Raw genomic sequence first — 19,916 nt, 5'->3', positions numbered from 1 at the left:
TTGGTGATACTGCCAGTAAGTGCCCCTGGTGGGTAAGAAGCTCTGTGATGCTGCATGCTTCTGGGTGTGAGAGTTTTTGGAGGGGCATACAAAAACTCTCTGTATACTATACTAAACTATACTGTAGCTCCCTGCTCTCATTTATGTCCTTTTTAAGGTGCGGTGCCCAGAACTGAACACAATATTCCAAGTGTGGTCTCACCAATGCCTTGTAAAGAGGCACTATCACATTGGCATCCCTTGAATCCATTCCCCTTTTAATGCATGCCAGTGTCTGCTGCTGCACTTGAGCAGTGTGCACTATTACCCAATTTCTCATCTATGATGACCCCCAAGTCCTCCTCTACAGCAGATTTCCCTATAATTACTCCATTTAGCCTATAAGTAGCTTGTTCATTTTTGTTCCCATAATGAATGACTTTACATTTTTCACCATTAAACTGCATTTTCCACCTTTCTGCCTACCATTTTATTGAAGTCACTTTGTAGTATTTCCACATCATCTCCTGAGTTAATTTCCTTGCTCAATTTCGTGTTATCCACAAATATTGCAATTTTACTCACTATGGGCCTTATTCTGATCTGAGCTCAGTACAAATTTGTTCTTAAAATGGGCAAAACCATGTGCACTACAGGTGGGGCAGATGTAACATGTATAGAGAGAGTTAGGTTTGTGTGAGTTATTTTGTTTCTGTGCAGGGTAAATACTGACTGCATTATTTTTACACTGCAATTTAGATTTCAGTTTCAGCAAACCCCACCCAAATGTAATTCTCTTTGCACATGTTACATCTGCTCCTCCTGCAGTGCACATGGTTTTGCCCATTTTAAGAACAAATTTGTACTGAGCTCAGATCAGAATAAGGCCCTATGTCACTTCCTATGTCATTAATGAATATATTAAACAAGGTGGGTCCCAATATTGAACCTTACGGGTCTCCACTTTGGACCTTACTCCAGCTAGAATGTATGCCATTTACCACCACTCTCTGTCCCTGATTGTGCAACCAGTTTTTAATCCAATTACAAATGTTATCTCCAAACCCTAAATTACCTAGTTTTATTAGTAACGTATTATGAGGTACAGTACTGTGTCAAAAGCTTTAGCGAAATCAAGCAGTATTACATCTACAGATTTCCCTAAGTCCAGCCCCCTACTGACTTCCTCATAGAAGCTAATTAAATTTGTCTGACATGATCTATTTTTGACTAACTAATGCTGAACCTTACTTATCACCTTATCCTGATCTAAGAACATTTGGATGCTATCTCTTATTATTCCTTCTAATATTTTCCCCACAATGGATGTAAGGCTGACCGGTCTATGATTTTCAGGGTTAGTTTTGCTACCTTTCTTCCATATTGGTACTACGTTAGCTATGTGCCAGTCCCTTGGTACCGTCCCCGAGTTTGTTGATTCCTCGAATATCAGATATAACTGTAGTGCTATGACAGAACTCAATTATTTTAGTATCCTACGGTGTATTCCATCGGGCCAGGAGATTTGTTCCTATTTAGGTTCTGTAATCTATTTTTGACTATTTCCTCACTCAAACATACAGTTTGGAAACAATCAAGAGCCGAGCATTTAATCTGTGGGAGATCTTCTGACAAAATGCATTGAATAATTCTAATAGTCTGCCATTTCTATGCCAGGAGTCCTTCATTATTATTAAATACCCGGCATCAAACAAAAATATAAAATAAAAATAAAAATAATAAAAATACACAAAAAGGAATATAAACAAGTAATCAAACAGAAATAATAATGAAACATATAAACAAAAAATAACTAATAAGGAAAACAAATAGGTCATAAGAAAAACACATGAAGGAAGAATAAGGAAAACAATATGGGACCAATTTAATTAACCAAATAAATAAAAATTAAAAATATATATAACAATAATAAAAAATAAAAAAAAAGACCAAAGAATCCAAGCAAAGGAAAATACATATATACAGGAACAACGAAGAAGGAGTCGAATACTGAATAATAACAACAAAACAGCGTTAGATAAGAAATAACACTGTTAGAAAAAATACAGGATCAAATGACAGATGGGAACCACCCATAACAACAGTTACTAAGGCCAACAAATAAAGGTCTCAACTTGAGGCTGCCTCTGAAGAATCCGGATATCCGGTGAAATGCGCATCGGCCTGACGCAGAGGTGTCTGCTAGAAAATTTAAATAAATGTGGTGAAAATAAATGTACCTAAAATGTTATAGTTAACCACAATTACAGAGGCATTCAACTTTAAGGGGCACTAGACAATAACAGCACTAAGCTTATAATAGAGGGAGAACAGAGTATAAGCCGGGTCCCGCTGTAATGACACTCGGGTATCACGGCAATTAACACAGCGGCATATCCCATAAATAAGACTGCGGGAGTTATATAATCAAAATACTGTAGAAAATGTGCAGCAAATGATTGACCCAAACAATAGCTGGGTCCAATCACGACAATAAACGGGAGTCGCGGCGACACAGGCATAGGGCTGACTATCAGAGTGTATGTCGACTTAGGACGCTGTAAACTGACCGCATCAATAGCAGCAATGCAATAGGAATAGAACATCAACCGGGTCCAGTTGTAGACAGGACACAGGAGTCACAACAACAAAATACATACGGCATTTCCCCACAGCTACGATAGTGGGAGGTACATAACATGAATACAAACAGACAGTAATTAAAAACGGGTGCATCTAGTAGCAGCCGGGTCCAATTACAGTAATACATTGGAACCGCAGAGATAGAGACATAAGGCTGAGTACCGATATTTGTTCATACCTTGAATATCATAGCTGACTGCAATAATAGCAGCAACTCTCTTCAACAAGTGCCTAAACAAATAATGGTGTGTTGTTTGAACTACAAGGAATTAAACAATATCAACTAGGCCCTGTAATACCGCTTTCACACGGCCTAAACGTTTTAAAAAAACTGTATTTTAAAACGGTATTTAAAACGGGTCTGAGCCTTGACATTGCAGTAGATTACCATTTTAAATACCGTTTAAATACCATTCACATCAGTCAACCCGTTTAATCCCCTGAACACGTTCCTAGGCAGAATGCAGGGGACAGCCTATTACAGGTCTGTAATCTGGTGTTTTTGCTAAATACAGTTTCAGAGCCATTCTCACTGCATAAAGACCGGCTCTGAAACGTGTAGGACTCTGCTTTTTAAACGTGTTGAAATACCGGTTATCTTTAACTGGTAAAGCAACTCTGGCGCTTTCCCACTGCAGCCTTAAACATGTTGAAATGTGAAAAAAATGGCAATATACCGTTTTAAAAGTGAGGTGTGAAAGGGCTATAACAGTGAGACACAGGAGCCGCGGCAACTAAGGAATAGGCATTATCCCACAATACAAATAAAACAGTGGGACACATACTACTGCGGTGCTGCAAAATACCATAACACTAGCAAGTGTGTAAATAACAGCCGTATCCCAACATCACTGAAATTTGGAGTCACGGAAATAGAGACACCAGGACACCCCAAAAAGACAATATTACACAATGCAAGTGAGAATAACGACACCACCTACAAATAAGGACACCAGCCGTTAAAACGCAAACCCATAACATTGATCACTTTAGACGAACATAACACACAGTGAACACTTTCCTGGATGGAATCCAGCAAGTAGTGGCTGGAAGAAGATAGGTCTAATAATAAAGTGATACATTCATAATAATAATGTTGCAACACACAGTAGATATGTTGCAATTGTAAGAGAATACAGCTAGGTCGGTTTTTTAAACACATTAATCTTTTCTAAACTTTATTAACTAATATCTATATCTTATCTATCTAGTTTAAAAAAAAAAATTAAAAATGTATACCCCTAAAATAAGGGGCATTCTTTGGGGATTTCAATAAAAGTTAAGGTTTATAACCCCAATTTCCCCTTTCAGTGGAATCCAAAGAAGGTATCAATAGAGTGCACCAACCATATCTCATCCTGTTTCGTCCTTCATCTCTATGCCAGGAGACCCCCATCTCTATGCCAGGAGACCCCCATCTCTATGCCAGGAGTCCCCCATCTCTATGCGAGGAGTCCTCCATCTCTATGCCAGGAGACCCCTATCTCTATGCCAGGAGACCCCCATCTCCATGCCAGGAGTCCTCCATTTCTATGCCAGGAGACACTCATCTCTATGCCAGGAGTCCCCCATCTCTATGCCAGGAGTCCCCCATCTCTATGCCAGGAGACCCCTATCTCTATGCCAGGAGACACCCATCTCTATGCCAGGAGACCCCCATCTCTATGCCAGGAGTCCTCCATCTCTATGCCAGGAGACCCCCATCTCTATGCCAGGAGTCCTCCATCTCTATGCCAGGAGTCCTCCATCTCTATGCCAGGAGACGCCATCTCTATGCCAGGAGACCCCCATCTCTATGCCAGGAGACCTCCGTCTCTATGCCAGGAGACCCCCATCTCTATGCCAGGAGTCCTCCATCTCTATGCCAGGAGTCCCCCATCTCTATGCCAGTACTCCTCCATCTCTATGCCAGGAGACCCCCATCTCTATGCCAGGAGACCCCCATCTCTATGCCAGGAGACCCCATCTCTATGCCAGGAGACCCCAATATCTATGCCAGGAGACCCCCATCTCTATGCCAGGAGACCCCCATCTCTATGCCAGGAGTCCTCCATCTCTATGCCAGGAGACCCCCATCTCTATGCCAGGAGTCCTCCATCTCTATGCCAGGAGTCCCCCATCTCTATGCCAGTACTCCCCCATCTCTATGCCAGGAGTCCCCCATCTCTATGCCAGGAGACCGCCCATCTCTATGCCAGGAGTCCTCCATCTCTATGCCAGGAAACTCCCATCTCTATGCCAGGAGTCCTCCATCTCTATGCCAGGAGTCCTCCATTTCTATGCCAGGAGACCCCCATCTCTATGCCAAGAGTCCTCCGTCTCTATGCCAGGAGACACCCATCTCTATGCCAGGAGTCCCCCATCTCTATGCCAGGAGACCCCATCTCTATGCCAGGAGACCCCCATCTCTATGCCAGGAGACCCCATCTCTATGCCAGGAGACCCCCATCTCTATGCCAGGAGACACCATCTCTATGCCAGGAGTCCTCCATCTCTATGCCAGGACTCCTCCATCTCTATGCCAGGAGACCCCCATCTCTATGCCAGGAGTCCTCCATCTCTATGCTAGAAGACCCCCATATCTATGCCAGGAGTCCTTCATCTCTATGCCAGGAGTCCTCCATCTCTATGCCAGGAGTCCCCCATTTCTATGCCAGGAGTCCTCCATCTCTATGCCAGGAGAACCCCATCTCTATGCCAGGAGACCCCCATCTCTATGCCAGGAGTCCTTCATCTCTATGCCAGGAGTCCTCCATCTCTTTGCCAGGAGACCCCCATCTCTATGCCAGGAGACCCCCATCTCTATGCCAGGAGTCCTCCATCTCTATGCCAGGAGTCCTCCATCTCTATGCCAAGAGTCCTTCATCTCTATGCCAGGAGACCCCCATCTCTATGCCAGGAGACCCCCATCTCTATGCCAGGAGACCCCATCTCTATGCCAGGAGTCCTCCATCTCTATGCCAGGACTCCTCCATCTCTATGCCAGGAGACCCCCATCTCTATGCCAGGAGTCCTCCATCTCTATGCCAGGAGTCTCCCATCTCTTTGCCAGGAGTCTCCCATCTCTATGCCAGGAGACCCCCATCTCTCAGTATGATATTGCCTACTCCTAATAGCATGTCATACAGATGACGACACAGACTCCCTGGTGATTATTAGTTTTCAGATACTGCCAATAGGCTCCCATCAGTATTAGGATTTCAGCATAAAACTTTAACTATAACTAACAAGACCAAAGACACAAATTTAGGAACGTTCAGGACAGTGACATCAAGACTTATACTGTACCTACTGTACTGCACGATGGGACAGGTGCCCAGGATCTCACATACAGTATTAGAGGTCATAGTCCTAGAAGACCTGATGCAGGACCAGTGACCACAGCTCAATGTAGAGACCACACAGGTTGTGGACATCTCAGGTGAGGACATTAAAGAGGACCAAGGAGAAGGTGACATTGACACAATGTAAGGGGCACATACGGTTCTAGTGATACTCACATCCAGGGTATCAGGGCACCCATCCAGCACCACACACACTGTAGGGATTGTTATTGTAGTCTCTGAAATACATAATAACAGGATTTTATGAATGAAAATCCCTCACACGTGTCATTAGTAATAGCCTATCATACAGTAACTGGCTTATTCTGCATACGTTATGCTCAGAGCCAGCCCTAGGCATAGGCAAACTAGGCAAATGCCTAGGGGCACCAGCAGCTTCTGCTGATTAAAATGACATGCAGCATTCCTATATTTTGTGTGTGAGTGAGGCTTTATCTGCATATGAAATAGTGTATTCATGGAAATCACTGTAACATAGTATTCCGTATGCAGGTACAGCCACAGTCGCACACAGAATATATTCATGCCACATATCATTTTGATAATCGGAAGATCCTTGTGTGTCCTGGTCACGTAAAAATGCAAATAAGACGAGTTTTCAGCAAAAAATGCACCCAACGTTAGCAGAGCTGGCCAGGAGCTGCATGGCCTATTGAGTCAGGATGTATGAGGAAACATCTGTATCTAAGCAGAGGCAGAGGTCACAGTGTTAGCGGCTGTGCGAGTGCTGTCTGCGGGTGGGTTGGTTGTGCAATAGTGTTCGGCATATGTGTAAGGGGCATAATGTGTGTCATGTATAAATGCATTAATAATGTGCGACAAATGTGTAACAGGCATTATGTGTGTCATGTATAAATGCATTAATAATGTGCGACAAATGTGTAACAGGCATTATGTGTGTCATGTGTATAAGGGCATTAATAATGTGCGACATATGTGTAATGGGCATTATGTGTGTCATGTGTATAAGGGCATTAATAATGTGCAACATATGTGTAATGGGCATTATGTGTGTCATGTGTATAAGGGCATTAATAATGTGCAACATATGTGTAATGGGCATTATGTGTGTCATGTGTATAAGGGCATTAATAATGTGCAACATATGTGTAATGGGCATTATGTGTGTCATGTATAAATGCATTAATAATGTGCGACATATGTGTAACAGGCATTATGTGTGTGTCATGTGTATAAGGGTATTAATAATGTGCAACATATGTGTAATGGGCATTATGTGTGTCATGTGTATAAGGGCATTAATAATGTGCAACATATGTGTAACGGGCATTATGTGTGTCATGTGTATAATAGGCATTATGTGTGTCATGTGTATAAGGGTATTAATAATGTGCAACATATGTGTAATGGGCATTATGTGTGTCATGTGTATAAGGGCATTAATAATGTGCGACATATGTGTAACAGGCATTATGTGTGTCATGTGTATAAATGCATTAATAATGTGCGACATGTGTGTAACAGGCATTATGTGTGTCATGTGTATAAGGGCATTAATAATGTGCGACATATGTGTAACAGGCATTATGTGTGTCATGTGTATAAATGCATTAATAATGTGCGACATATGTGTAACAGGCATTATTTGTGTCATGTGTATAAGGGCATTAATAATGGGCAACATATGTGTAATGGGCATTATGTGTGTCATGTGTATAAGGGCATTAATAATGGGCAACATATGTGTAATGGGCATTATGTGTGTCATGTGTATAAGGGCATTAATAATGTGCAACATATGTGTAACAGGCATTATGTGTGTCATGTGTATAAGGGTATTAATAATGGGCAACATATGTGTAATGGGCATTATGTGTGTCATGTGTATAAGGGCATTAATAATGTGCAACATATGTGTAATGGGCATTATGTGTGTCATGTGTATAAGGGCATTAATAATGTGCAACATATGTGTAACAGGCATTATGTGTGTCATGTGTATAAGGGTATTAATAATGGGCAACATATGTGTAATGGCCTTATGTGTATCATGTGTATAAGGGCATTAATAATGGGCAACATATGTGTAATGGGCATTATGTGTGTCATGTGTATAAGGGCATTAATAATGTGCAACATATGTGTAACAGGCATTATGTGTGTCATGTGTATAAGGGTATTAATAATGGGCAACATATGTGTAATGGCCTTATGTGTATCATGTGTATAAGGGCATTAATAATGGGCAACATATGTGTAATGGGCATTATGTGTGTCATGTGTATAAGGGCATTAATAATGTGCACCATATGTGTAATGGGCATTATGTGTGTCGTGTATAAGGGCAATAATAATGGGCAACATATGTGTAATGGGCATTATGTGTGTCATGTGTATAAGGGCATTAATAATGTGCAACATATGTGTAAGGGGCAATATGTGTGTCATGTGTATAAGGGCATTAATAATGTGCAACATATGTGTAATGGGCATTATGTGTGTCATGTGTATAAGGGCATTAATAATGTGCAACATATGTGTAAGGGGCATTATGTGTGTCATTATGTGTATGAAGGGCATTAATAAAGGTCGGCATAATGTGTAAGGGGTGTAATGTTTATAAGGACATTAATAATGTGTGCAGTGGCAAACGCAGGATTTTCAGAAGGGGGTTTCCAGAGGGGTGGAGCAAAGCACGGAGGTGGACACTTAGGTGACCCAGTATATGCCGGGTCAGTTAAAGTATTATAGATAGACCAAATGTTTATAAATAATAATAATAATAATAATAATAATAATAAAAAAAAATATATATATATATATACATACATACATACATACATACATACATACATATACATACATACTGTACATACATACAGGGGTGTCAACAGCAGTGTAGACCCTTGGGCATAGCAATGTATTGGGGCCCCTACCGATCCTTCAGCGGTAGGGGTGGGGGAAGCTTTGATGTCCTGCGGGTGGTAGGGGGTATTACATCAACCGCTCTGCATGGAGGGCCTGGATCAGTAATTTCCACTAATTACCCCTTTACTGCACAGATGGTGGGAGATGGGGTGGGAGAAGGGGGCATTGGGCTGAATGAAGGGGCCCTGATACATAACTTCCAGGGTGGTAGAGGATGTTTAATACGCAGAGGGGTGTATAGTGGAGTGGGCTCATTATACATAATTTTCTGGTGGGAGGACAGCTTGTTTGACTGCAGATATCTCCAGTTCTCGGAATTAGATTTCTTAGATTTTACTGGAATTAAAACCAGAGAATCCCACCTACCAAATGGTATTGGGGACTAGGGGATCAGATTTCAGGAGGGAGAGCAATCTGCCAACGAGTATATAGAACTACATACCAGGTGTGTGGAGCTGGAGCAGTAACCAGCTGCTGGAAGGCTGATATCTCTGGTAGTGGTCAAGGTAGAGACAAGCTACTAGTGTCCATCAAAGGGGGAGAGTCCCAGCTTTTGGAATATACCCTCAGAAAAACTCTAAGCCAGAAATAACCTGAAATATCTGACTGGGAAGAGCAATTAACAGGCTTGGATGGGGACCACTGCTTTGAAGTCAGATATCTCCGGTTCCCAAGGGCCGATTTTTACAATTCTTGTACCAATGGAAAGAGGGGACCCTTAGCTTTCAGCTGAGGGCCATTAGACTCCTGGGGGGTTTTCTGGGTACTCAGAAACCCCCCCTGCGTGCGCTACTGGTGTGTCATGTGTTAGGGGCATTACTGTGTGGTATTATTAGGGGTGCTGAGAGAAAGGGGTAGGGGGTACAAATTACCCAGACCAAAGTTTGATGGAAGGGCCCAGTGACAGCAGGAGCTCTTCTCCTCTGCCCAGCACACACTGCTTTGTGCTGGGTTGCAGTGTGGCCATGGAGGTGCTTAAAATACAATATATTTCTAAGGGTATAATGTGAATAATGTAAGAAGTAATGTACATAAGGTAAAGTGGTACTACTGTGTGATGTAACGTGAATAAGGGACACCATCGCATGATATAATGGGAATAAAGTTGCACTACTGTGTGGCATAATTTGAATTGGGGGGTACTATTGTGTGGCCATGGCCCTTCCCAGCAAGAACACATCCCTGTTTGGGCTGCGCACCGAATGTGTGCACTGTTTCTATTTAAAATATTGCGAGTAGGAGAACCAAAATGATGACTGCTATGATGAGGGGTGCTGGGAAAGGGGAGCAGGGTCAGAGGCGGAACTAGTGGCGGTGCTAGGGGGCACGAGCCAAAATCTTGCCTAGGGCGTCATTTAGGCTAGGGCTGGCTCTGGGTATGCTGTGTGTGGAGCAGGAATGTATTAGTCTACTGTATGTTGAGGAATGTGAGCCTGACAGTAATATTAATGTGCAGTTTAGAATGAGCCACAAAGCTGGTACCATGGGTTAATGATGCCAGGGACAGGGGTAATGGGTACTTACAGCCCAAACCAGTGTCTTCACTGGAAAGCCTGTATCCTCTCTTGCTTTGTGTGTATTGTACCCTGCTTTGATCTGAGGCCAGTGTCCTGGGATTTGTTAGCGTAAGAATGGACAAGGTTACTGGTCAGCTTGAATAGGTGAGGGAAGCAGGGTTTTTGGGAACCGCACAAGGTTATGCCCACCCCATGTGAGATGGGTCAAGTGAGCCTTTCTCCCCGTGGGTGGGTTTCGGCCTGGGTAGCCTGGTGCCAACTGTATTAGACGTGGTAACCCCAAAGTATGGAGATGGTGTCTATATGTGTTGGTGGTGCTCCCCTGAGTCCAATTATAGTTGCAAAGCAGGAGAGAGGGCAGAGAGGACTCTTTTTGTGGGGCACTCTTGAATTTAGTTAATTATTAAAACTTAACTTTTATTTTTATTAGTTTAGAAAAAGGTTTTGGAGACATACACAATGTATACAAACAAACAAATAAGGACTGACAACATGAACATTGCAGTGAGCTTTGTAATTATATGCTATGCAAAGGGAGAGTAAGTTCTAGATAATAGAATGTATATTTGTACATTTGCTACATTTGTATGTGAATGCTGGACTCTAACCCTGTATAGATTGTCTAACAAATAAGACAGAATCTGCAGCTTACCAGTGTCAAGATATACAAATCTGTTGTAACCTATTACACACACAAATTGGGGCAAACCATCACAAAACAACTTGCTCATTTGCCCACACAATAAATTGGTGCAATCTATCGCACAAACCTTTTGATAGAATACCTGTGAAGTGCCTTTACATTTAGCAGTCTCAACACGGAATATTACCCTATAAATATATATATCTCCCCTTCAGACAATTCCTAGTAATACAGCGGACAGCTCTACTAGGCACATCTCTTAAACGTCTGTTCTAGAACTTACTCTCCCTTTGCATAGCATATAATTACAAAGTTCATTGCCATTTTCATGTTGTCAGTCCTTATTTGTTTGTTTGTATACATTGTGTATGTCCCCAAAACCTTTTTCTAAACTAATAAAAATAAAAGTTAAGTTTTAATAATTAACTAAATTCAAGAGTGCCCCACAAAAAGAGTCCTCTTTCCCCTCTCTCCTGCTTTGCAGCTTCCATCGTTCCAGCACTCCTGCCTGCCAATCCCTGACATCCAGCACTCCTGCCTGCCAATCTCTCTGACATCCAGCACTCCTGTCTGCCAATCTCTCTGACATCCAGCACTCCTGCCTGCCAATCTCTCTGACATCCAGCACTCCTGTCTGCCAATCTCTCCGACATCCAACACTCCTGCTTGCCAATCTCTGACATCCAGCACTCCTGCCTGCCAATCTCTGACATCCAGCACTCCTGCCTGCCAATCTCTCTGCATCCAGCACTGCTGCCTGCCAATCTCTCTGACATCCAGCACTCCTGCCTGCCAATCTCTGACATCCAGCACTCCTGCCTGCCAATCTCTGACATCCAGCACTCCTGCCTGCCAATCTCTGACATCCAGCACTCCTGCCTGCCAATCTCTCTGACATCCAGCACTCTGGCCTGCCAATCTCTGACATCCAGCACTCTGGCCTGCCAATCTCTGACATCCAGCACTCCTGCCTGCCAATCTGTGTGATAGTCTCTCTCTCTCTCTCTCTCTCTCTCTCTCTCTCTCTCTCTCTCTCTCTCTCTCTCGCATATTCCATTCTCTTTGCTTCCTCCCACTCCCTAGATTTACACTTTCCTGTTTCCTGTTTCCTTTGCTTATTTGACTATGTGCGGTTTTTCTTATAATATAATCAGTGTCTCTTTCTTATTATAAGAATAAAAATGATGCCCTTTGGCAGGGGACATGCACTAATAAAAGCACTTGCAGGATGTAGAGTAGATTACCTGGATGATATTGCAGTGCTCCCACCTGACCTGGTGGATACAGCCAATCTGACATTCATGGAAAGTGCCAGAGGTGGCAAATCTTCCATAATTATTAATAATAATAATAATAATAATATTATTATTATTATTAGTAGTAGTAGTAGTAGTAGTAGTAGTAGTAGTAGTATTTTTACTAGTATTACTTTTATTATTACTACTATTACTATTGTGATTATTATTACTACAAATATTATTATTATTATTATCATCATTATTGTCACTATTCTCCTTATTATAACAACAACAATATTAATAGTGACAATGATTATAATATCATTTTTATTATCGTCTCTTTTATTATTGTTACTAAATAATAATAATAATAATAATAATAATAGCAATAATAGTAACAATACTAGTGATGATGATATTAATAATAATAATAATAATAATAATAATAATAACAACAGTAATAATATGTGTACTAATAATAATAATAGGAACAATAATAATAGTGACAATAATATTAGTAACAATAAGGATAATAATAGTAGCAATAATAGTAACAATACTAGTGATAATAATAATAATAATAATAATAACAGTAATAATATGTGTACTAATAATAATAATAGGAACAATAATAACAGTGACAATAATATTAGTAATAATAAGGATAATAATAATAATAATAATAATAATAATAATAATAGTGACAATAATAATAATAATAATAATAATAATAATAATAATAATAATAATAATAATAATAATAATAATAATGACATTATTATTATTATTATTATTATTATTATTATTATCACTATTATTATTGTTTTTTATTATTATTCCTACACTTATTATTATTACTACAATTATTATTATTACTATTATTGTCACTATTTTTATTGTTCCAAATATTATTATTGTCACTATTATTATTGTTCCTATTATTACTACACATATCATTATAATTATTATTGTTCCTATTATTATTATTAATAGTAGTAGTAGTAGTAGTAGTAGTAGTAGTAGTAGTAGTAGTAGTAGTAGTAGTAGTAGTAGTATTACTACATCATAATAATAATAATAATAATAATAATAATAATAATAATAATAATAATAATACTAAGTAGTAATAATAATAATAATAATAGGAACAATAATAATTATAATGATATGTGTAGTAATATTAGGACCAATAATAATAGTGACAATAATAGTAATAATAATAATTGTAGTAATAATAATAAGTGTAGTAATAATAATAAAAAACAATAATAGTGATAATAATAATAATAATAATAATAATAATATTATTATTATTATTATTATTATCATCACTATTATTGTTTTTTATTAATATTAATACACTTTTTATTATTACTACAATTATTATTATTATTAATATTATTATTATTATTATTATTGTCACTATTATTATTGTTCCTTGTATTATTATTACTACACATATTATTATTATTATTATTATTATTATTATTATTATTATTATTATTATTATTATTATTATTATTATTATTATTATTATTGTTCCTATTATTATTATTATTATTATTATTATTATTATTATTATTATTATCATCACACTTATTATTATTACCACATCACCCACTTTCCCTTCTCACCTCCTATCTTCATTGTTTGTTGAGAGATGAATTTCTCCAGCTGAGTTCTCAGTGGCATTTCCTCCCCACATCGTCCGCACGTTCCATCATCCACCAGAATAAAGTGCGTGTGGTTGTTGTCCAGACAGCGCTGGTCCCCCTGAGATCTGTCATCCATTGGGTACAGTGCTGGAGCGCCGCCCTGCAGGGATGACACATAATAAGAAGAATTAGTATTTATACCATACCCACACTGCACTGTGATCTGTCACTGATCGGAGAGATGGAGGAGATTATTGCATGCCTGAAAGACATATAAAGGGTTTATTATGCTGTATCGGACCTTCACTGTATTCATCCCATACTGTATATGCCCTGCACTGTATCTGACCCACGCTGTATCTGAATTGCACTACATTTCACTCTATCTGACCTGTAATGTAACCTGCACTGACCTGTTTTGAACCTGCACTGTATCTAATGAAAATTTTACCCAGCCATCGCTGTATCTGATCCAAAGTGTATCTGACCTGCACTGTATCTAGCCAACACTGTATAAAACCAACACTGTATCTGATCCACAGTGTATCTGACCTGCACTGTATATAGCTAACACTGTATAAAACCAACACTGTATCTAATCCACAGTGTATCTGACCTGCACTGTACCTAGCCAACACTGTATAAAACCAACACTGTATCTGATCCACAGTGTATCTGACCTGAACTGTATCTAGCCAACACTGTATAAAACCAACACTGTATCTGATCCACAGTGTATCTTACCTGCACTGTATCTAACACTGTATAAAACCAACACTGTATCTGATCCACACTGTATCTGACCTGCACTGTATCTAACACTGTATAAAACCAACACTGTATCTGATCCACACTGTATCTGACCTGCACTGTATCTAACACTGTATAAAACCAACACTGTATCTGATCCACACTGTATCTGAAAGAGAAAAGGGACTCTCTTTTTTGTTGGGGCACTCTTTTAAATGATTAATTGAATAAATTAAGAGATTGGTATACTGGGGGTTGTGCATCTAGGGGAAGACTCCACCTATATGTGTAGAAGTATGGGCGTTGTGGGCTAGTGCCCCTGGTTGTTTTACTAAAAGTTAACTTTTAATAGCTCAAAAATCTAAAAGACTCACACACACGAAAAAAGACACACATAAAACATTAAAAAACATTGAATATATATACAAGAAAAACCAAAGCCAGATATGATTTCTCTGGCTATACAATTAGGTACTACTGTCACTGTGGAAATAGTGACAGCTTCTCACTACATACTCAGGTGTGTAAGGAATCAATAAATCGCAGCACTGTTGTTTAATCACTAAGGGGGAGATTCTCTAAAGCAAGAATGCGGTAAAAATCCAGTTATCAGGGTTTTTACCGCATTTTGATATGCAGCAAAACGAGGGTTTTCGCTGCGAGGGGTATCGCCAAAAGCTGGTGATACCCCATAGAAGCCTATGGGCTTCTTAACGTGACCCACGCCGCCCCGAATGGACCCCCGCCGCCTCGCGCAGACACCCCCCCCCTCACCTGCTGTGTCCAGGCAGCACAGCGCTGTGCTGCCTGGACCTGTGACCTCCTCCCTGCACTGTATCCTCTTCCGGGTGCAGGGAGGAGGAGGAGAGGCCACCCGGCAGCAGCAACAGCCCCGGGTAATGGAGGGAGGGGGGAGCCGCCGGGACCCGCCGGGACCCGCAGCACATCGCTGCTGTCCTTTGCCATAATTATCGCATATGTTACAGCATATGCAATAGTTAGGTCTGGTGATGTGCGGCGGACAGGAGGCGCGGATGTTACAGCATCCCGCTCTAAGTACAGTGTTTACAATGAAGACACAGTTGCTGACAATATATGGTGGCATATATAGCGGAGCACTAGCTATCTGGGCGGAATAGCATATTTGGGAGACTTTTTCTTCACAAGTCCTTACTATCACTTAGGGGACACGGTTACCCCTAACCTTAATTGATTGGCATTCTCTGTTCATATGTTATATATTACACTATAGAAATTCTCCACAACTGTTGAGATTGCTGCGGTTTGTCACAATATAATTACTGGTTGTAATTAACCTATTAAACTTTGTTATTTGATTAAAAAACTCGCTGGCTACCAGGCAACGAGGAAAAACCAAGATTGCACTGTCTGTTAGCAATTGTGCCTTTGTTACTAAATTTGTATCCAGCAACAGACAACAGTGTTGCAACTCAGAGATTTTATACATGTTTGAAATTACTTTGAAAAAACTATCACATCCTCTACAGCAGGGGTGTCCAAACTTTTTGCGACGAGGGCCAGATTTGGTGAAGTGTAAATGTGTGGGGGCCGACCATTCAGCCTGACATTCTTTGAATCATTAATCACATCAGAATGGTCCCCCACTCTGCCCTTATTCACTCTATGTCCCCCAGCCTGCCCCTTTACTGTATTTCCCCCAGTCTTCCCCCATTCACTGTATGTCCCCCAGCCTGCCCCTCCTTCACTGCATGTCCCCCACTTTGCACCCATTCACTGTCCCCCAGCCTGTCCCCCCTTCTCTTAATGTCCATCAGTGCCTCCATTCATTGTATGTCCCCAAGCCTGACCCTCCTTCACTGTATGACTCCCATTCACTGTATGTCCCCCAGCCAGCCCCCTTCTCTGAATGGCCATCACTGCCTCCATTCACTGTATGTCCCCCAGCCTGACCCTCCTTCACTGTATGTCCCCCACTCTGCCCCCTCCCTTCTCTGTATGTTTCCCAGCCACTTGTGTGAGCCAGAGGAAGGAGAGGCAAAGCAGGCACTGTAAGGACAGGAGATGCTTGGGCTCCCGCTGCTGCCCTCCTCCACTCTGCATGTTACGGGAGCAAGCTTCCCCCTTGCTGCCCCCTCCCCAAACTGCTGTCACTGTGATTGTGGAGTAGGGTGATATACGATTGCAGCAGCAGGGGTAAGACGCCAAACACATCTGACTGTGGCGGCCGGCACCTCCTCACTGCAGCAGACAGCAAGGTAGAGGCAAGCTCGCCAGGGCCCCACCTTTAGTGTCCTGTGCTGTGCTTCCCACATCTAATGCTCTGCCCGCTTCCAGCTGGAGGCTGCGGGCCACTTGAAATGACAGCACGGGCCGCAATTGGCCCCCGGGCCTGACTTTGGACATGCCTGCTCTACAGTGATAGTAGAAGATAAACGTATAAATTACTTTATACACTGCTTATCAAATGCTTATCAAGTGTCTTTACTATAAATGCTGTACATAGTGATTAACAATAGTGATACCATTAATTGATTTCCAGAACACCTGAGCTGACTTTGAAAAAAACTGCTATGCACTAATTGTCAGCAACTGTGTCTTCATTGTAAACACTCTACTTAGTGATTAAACAACAGTGCTGCGATTTATTGATTCCTCACACACCTGAGTATGTAGTGAGAAGCGGTCACTATTTCCACAGTGACAGTAGTACCTAATTGTATAGCCAGACAAATCATATCTGGCTTTGGTTTTTCTTGTATATATATTCAATGCTTTATTTGTGGGTTTTTTCGTGTGTGTGTCCAATTGAGACCTTCTTTTAGATTTTTGAGCTATTAAAAGTTAAATTTTAGTAAAACAACCAGGGGCACTAGCCCACAACGCCCTTACTTCTACGCATATAGGTGGAGTCTTTTCTTAGATGCACAAACCCCAGTATACCAATCTCTAAATTATTTCAATTAATCATTTAAAAGAGTGCCCCAACAAAAAGAGAGTTATTTTTCTCTTTTTCTGTTCTAACTAATCTCACTCTCATGGGAGCACCTCCACACATGTTACCTGCATAATAAAATACAACATTTTATTTATATTGTCATTATCTGTGGACAAACATACTTGTATCTAATTAATATCATATCTTCTAGACTTGTGCACTTGATTTTCCCATCTTCCCCTCGCCCCTACAAACACCACACTGTATCTGACCTGAACTTTATCTAACTAACACTGTATAAAACCAACACTGTATCTGATCCACAGTGTATCTAACACTGTATAAAACCAACACTGTATCTGATCCACACTGTATATGACCTGCACTGTATCTAACACAGTATAAAACCAACACTGTATCTGATCCACACTGTATCTAACTAACACTGTATACAACCAAAACTGTATCTGATCCACACTGTATCTGACCTGCACTGTATCTAACTAACACTGTATACAACCAACACTGTATCTGATCCACACTGTATCTGACCTGCACTGTATCTAACTAACACTGTATAAAACCAACACTGCATCTGATACACACAGTATCTGACCTGCACTGTATCTAACTAATACTGTATAAAACCAACACTGTATCTGATCCACACTGTATCTGACCTGCACTGTATCTAACTAACACTGTATACAACCAACACTGTATCTGATCCACACTGTATCTGACCTGCACTGTATCTAACTAACACTGTATAAAACCAACACTGTATCTGACCTGCACTGTATCTAACTAACACTGTATAAAACCAACACTGTATCTGATCCACAGTGTATCTAACACTGTATAAACCAACACTGTATCTGATCCACACTGTATCTGACCTGCACTGTATCTAACTAACACTGTATAAAACCAACACTGTATCTGATCCACACTGTATCTGACCTGCACTGTATCTAACTAATACTGTATAAAACCAACACTGTATCTGATCCACACTGTATCTGACCTGCACTGTATCTAACTAACACTGTATACAACCAACACTGTATCTGATCCACACTGTATCTGACCTGCACTGTATCTAACTAACACTGTATAAAACCAACACTGTATCTGATCCACACAGTATCTGACCTGCACTGTATCTAACTAACACTGTATAAAACCAACACTGTATCTGACCTGCACTGTACCTAACTAACACTGTATAAAACCAACACTGTATCTGATCCACAGTGTATCTAACACTGTATAAAACCAACACTGTATCTGATCCACACTGTATCTGACCTGCACTGTATCTAACTAACACTGTATAAAACCAACACTTTATCTGATCCACACTGTATCTGACCTGCACTGTACTGTATCTAACTAACACTGTATAAAACCAACACTGTATCTGATCCACACTGTATCTGATGCACAGTGTGTCTGACCTGCACTGTATCTAACTAACACGGTATAAAACCAACACTGTATCTTACCCACACTGTATCTGTCATTCACTGTATCTAACTAACACTGTATAAAACCAACACTGTATCTGATCCACAGTGTATCTAACACTGTATAAAACCAACACTGTATCTGATCCACACTGTATCTGACCTGCACTGTATCTAACTAACACTGTATAAAACCAACACTGTATCTGATCCACACTGTATCTAACTAACACTGTAAAAAAAAAAACACTGTCCACACTGTATCTGACCTGCACTCTATCTAACTAACACGGTATAAAACCAACACTGTATCTGATCCACACTGTATCTGACCTGCACTGTATCTAACTAACACTGAATAAAACCAACACTGTATCTGATCCACACTGTATCTGACCTGCACTGTATCTAACTAACACTGTATAAAACCAACACTGTCCACAGTGTATCTGACCTGCACTGTATCTAACACGGTATAAAACCAACACTGTATCTGATCCACACTGTATCTGACCTGCACTGTATCTAACTAACACTGTATAAAACCAACACTGTATCTGATCCATATGTATCTAACACTGTATAAAACCAACACTGTCCACGCTGTATCTGACCTGCACTGTATCTAACTAACACAGTATAAAACCAACACTGTATCTGATCCACACTGTATCTGACCTGCACTGTATCTAACTAACACTGTATAAAACCAACACTGTCCACAGTGTATCTGACCTGCACTGTATCTAACACTGTATAAAACCAACACTGTATCTGATCCACACTGTATCTGACCTGCACTGTATCTAACTAACACTGTATAAAACCAACACTGTCCACAGTGTATCTGACCTGCACTGTATCTAACACTG

The 19,916-nt window shown here is 40.5% G+C and overlaps 1 protein-coding gene across 1 annotated transcript in view; it reads right to left on the bottom strand.

Annotated features, from left to right (window-relative positions):
• Positions 1–19,916, bottom strand: part of LOC146058637 (transient receptor potential cation channel subfamily M member 2-like) — a 262,847-nt gene that overhangs the window by 205,014 nt on the left and 37,917 nt on the right. Inside the window, exons 6-7 of the mRNA XM_083170910.1 lie at positions 13,888–14,068; positions 6,123–6,184 (exon numbers count right to left, since the gene is read on the bottom strand). Of these exons, the coding sequence (XP_083027036.1) occupies positions 6,123–6,184; positions 13,888–14,068 (243 nt within the window). The remainder of the gene's footprint in view (positions 1–6,122; positions 6,185–13,887; positions 14,069–19,916) is intronic.

The sequence above is a fragment of the Crinia signifera genome, chromosome 2, assembly GCF_055691185.1.
Source record: "Crinia signifera chromosome 2, ASM5569118v1, whole genome shotgun sequence".
NCBI classification, from domain to species: Eukaryota; Metazoa; Chordata; class Amphibia; order Anura; family Myobatrachidae; genus Crinia; species Crinia signifera.
The sequence above is the reverse complement of the archived record's forward strand: the minus strand, read 5'-3'. Positions and strand labels throughout refer to the sequence as shown.